Source organism: Triticum dicoccoides, chromosome 3A (assembly GCF_002162155.2).
Source record: "Triticum dicoccoides isolate Atlit2015 ecotype Zavitan chromosome 3A, WEW_v2.0, whole genome shotgun sequence".
Classification (NCBI taxonomy): Eukaryota; Viridiplantae; Streptophyta; class Magnoliopsida; order Poales; family Poaceae; genus Triticum; species Triticum dicoccoides.
In genome coordinates, this window is record NC_041384.1 from 573,990,173 (window position 1) to 573,993,552 (window position 3,380).

At 55.5% G+C, this 3,380-nt stretch overlaps 1 protein-coding gene across 1 annotated transcript; it reads left to right on the plus strand.

The window, feature by feature from the left end:
• Positions 1 to 486: 486 nt before the first annotated feature.
• Positions 487 to 3,099, plus strand: LOC119269278. Its single transcript, XM_037551072.1, has 4 exons — positions 487 to 1,254; positions 1,366 to 1,449; positions 1,552 to 1,687; positions 2,517 to 3,099. Exons 1-4 carry the CDS (start codon positions 593 to 595, stop codon positions 2,787 to 2,789), a joined length of 1,155 nt encoding a protein of 384 aa, XP_037406969.1. The 5' UTR covers positions 487 to 592; the 3' UTR covers positions 2,790 to 3,099.
• The last annotated feature ends 281 nt before the right edge of the window (positions 3,100 to 3,380 follow it).

Consider the following 3,380-nt stretch of genomic DNA (forward strand, 5'->3'; position numbering starts at 1 on the left):
ATTGACATTGCATAAATCGGAATGGCTCGGGCAATTGCTTTGAGCAAAGTTTCTTTTCCAGCAACTGATAAGCACTACTCTTTCCAAGCATTAATCCTCTTCATAATTTTATGAACAAGTTCGTTGAAAGTTGAAACTTGGCAAGCAGGACAAAAAGTAGGTTATATGCCGGCCATGAATTATATTTCTCAAAAATCTACAATAAGCCAGAAGACAAGTTGACCAATCCCAACCGATCCTTACCGCCCAAGCCGTTGGATACAACACGAAAAGAATATCAAAAGCAAGCTAACCGTCACTGCAGGAGCATTGGCTCCAAAACTCCAATGCATGCAGCCATGCACAGAGACTTCTCCTCACCTCACCTCACCTGTGACCTGTCCCCACCCTTGCTCGCCACCTCACATCCTCCCCGTCCCTACCACCTTCGTCTACCTTTCGTCATCCGCGCCCAGCTCCCCGCTTATATATACCGCCTCGCTCGCCGCACCACAATCCACCGCAGTCCTCATATCACATCTCACAGCCAGCTCAAAGCGCCGTGAACCACCACGCCTCGAATCGAACCCAGACAGTCTCCCTCCCAGGCAAAATGTGTAACTCCAACGTCAAGTCCGCCGGCGTCGCCCAGATCGACGGCCGCCCGGTCCTGCAGCCGGGCGGCAACCGCGTCGCGGCGCCGGAAGGCGCCAAGCCGCTCAAGAAGTCCCTGCAGAAGTCGCTCTCGATGCCTGCTGCGTACGACAATGCCGCTGCCGCCGCCGCCATCACCTGCACGGCAGCGCCCAAGAACACCGGCGCGGCGGCCGCGACGCCTTACCTACTGCCGCCTACTCCGGCAAAGGCGGCGGGAGCCAAGGCGGCGGGCGCCAGGGCGGCGGCGTCCACGGGCGCGGACAAGAACAGGAAGCAGGCGGGCAAGAAGAGCGGCGCCGTGCTGCCGGTGGTGACGTTCGCGGCGCTGGAGGCGTTCGAGCTGGCCGGCCCCGCCGGGAGCATCGCGGCGGCGCAGCGGGAGCACGTGACGCAGGCGCAGGCGCAGCGCAAGATGCGGATCGCGCACTACGGCCGCACCGCCTCCTTCTCCCGGGTGGAGGGCAAGGTCGGGGCCACCGCCACCGCCACCGCGACAGCGCCCGCCACGCCCGCCGCTGCACCGGAGGAGAAGCGCTGCAGCTTCATCACGGCGTACTCGGACCCCGTGTACGTCGCGTACCACGACGAGGAGTGGGGCGTGCCGGTGCACGAGGACGAGTGAGTGGCCGCCATTTCCGCCCAACCACAGCACTACATCACATCACATCAAAACCGGCCGATCTTGGCAGCGATGGTTTCTCACATTTTCTTTTCTTGGCCGGTCGACAGGCTGCTGTTCGAGATGCTGACGCTGTCCGGCGTGCAGGTCGGGGCCGACTGGGCTTCCATCCTCAGGAGGAGACACATCTACAGGTTGGTTTGGAGCATGCAGAGCGATCGCCCATGCTGTTTTGTTTTGCTTGCATTTGCCGCGATGTCTGTGCTGATTTTGCGCCTGTGCCTGGTGACGAATAGGGAGGCATTCTCCGGGTTCGACGTGGACGCGGTCGCCAAGTACACGGAGAAGCAGATGGCCTCCGTGAGCGCCGGGTACGGGCTGGACTTGGGCACCATCCGAGGCGCCGTCAACAACGCCTGCCGCATGCTCGAGGTACCTACCGTCCGCCGCGCCCATTTGCCATATCTTAGATTTTTTCTGTTTGTGTTACTGCTCCCGATTGACAGTAGAGTTGACAAGGCAGTAGTATCACCAATACTGCTAAACATACAAAGAGTTACACGCAATTACACGCTTACACGCTCACTAGGATTTTTTCCATCTACTAACCAATCATAAATTTGCCCCCCTGATTTTCAGAGGGACACTTCCCCATCTATTGACCAATCAAATTAACTCTTTTTGTAAAACCTTGTAAATCGTTTGTACGTGTAGCATTACTCGTAATATCACAGTTTAAGTGAAAGCGAAGCTTAGCAGAATCCCTGACAGCTTACACCCTAGTGGTGGACAGCTCTTGTATGGGCAGCAAGTGCTATTTAAATGGCACTATACTTTGCATAAGCAAGGCAAGTGCGTCTCATAAAGCTCGATGCGATGCAACCAAAAAGAGGGATGCAACATTTGATAGCTGGAAGGAAAAGACGCTCATGCAACAGTCCACAAAATATTCTCCTCCGTGGTTGAGAAGAGTAGTGTGAGTGTTCCACACGACGTAACCGCTCGCAATTATGTTAGGCGCCTAACCACCAATCAACCACCACAGCCCTCACTAATAAGTACTACGCATGTAGGTAGATGACGCCACCTGTTTTGTCAGAAGCACACCGACCACGGAGTATTTTTAACCTGTATAATACTTGTACGTACAAACTAATACATTCTACGTACAACCTGTTAATTAAATAGAGTAGTATCTTAATTAAGCCTCATTAGGTTTAGAAGAAGAAGGAAGAAAATCTAAGGATGTTTTGGCGTGCAGGTGAGGAGGGACTTCGGGTCGTTTGGCAAGTACGTGTGGGGGTTCGTGAACCAGAAGGCGCTGTCGCCGGGGTACAAATACAGCCGGAAGATCCCGGTGAAGACGTCCAAGTCGGAGTCCATCAGCAAGGACATGGTCCGGCGGGGCTTCCGGTTCGTCGGCCCCACCGTGCTCCACTCCTTCATGCAGGCCGTCGGGCTCACCAACGACCACCTCGTCTCCTGCCCGCGCCACCGCGTCTGCTCCTCTTCTTCCTCCACCTCCTCCGTCTAAGCCGACGGCCGGCCATGCACCGGCCGCCGCACAAAAAGAGAAGAAAAAAAAAGAAGATCTCGAAGAGACAGATGACACGAGATAGCCTCACCTCAGCCCTCAACTCATGGGAGTAGTAGTATACGAAATGGGAGTGTGTGTGTGTGTATGTGTGTGTGCTCGGTCGGCACGCGTAGATTAACTGCGTGCCGCCCCTAATTAGCTTGCTTGGTAATCGCTGCCAGTTCAGTCGGTACGTGCGTGCATGTAATCGGGTGCTGCTGCCGCTGCTTGGTGTATAGTCATTTTGTGTGATTGATCTGCATAGTCCTTGCCTTGTGTGCGATGCAAGGTGGGTGCGTGCGTGCATGTGGTGTGCTAGCAGCTTTGCAATGGCTGCTGCACGCATATGATTCTCTTCCCTTTGTTCTCCCACGATAAGGATAGTGATGTAGCGAGGGCGGGCGGATCATAGGAAGGAAGGCAGGCCGTGTGGGCTACCCTGGTGCATGTGGAGGTGGGTGGCTTGGATTAAAAGCAGGCAGACAGGCCATGTGGTGGCACAGCAGGGCCCGATCCGCCACCTTTGGCGCATGTGATCCGCAGCCCTCC

Bases quoted from the DNA above. Each gene is read 5' to 3' on its own strand.
- LOC119269278 (XM_037551072.1), top strand. From the start codon at position 593: ATGTGTAACTCCAACGTCAAGTCCGCCGGCGTCGCCCAGATCGACGGC. The intron at 1,255-1,365 runs GTGAGTGGCCGC...GCCGGTCGACAG, and splicing joins GTGCCGGTGCACGAGGACGA to GCTGCTGTTCGAGATGCTGA. The intron at 1,688-2,516 runs GTACCTACCGTC...TTTGGCGTGCAG, and splicing joins ACGCCTGCCGCATGCTCGAG to GTGAGGAGGGACTTCGGGTC.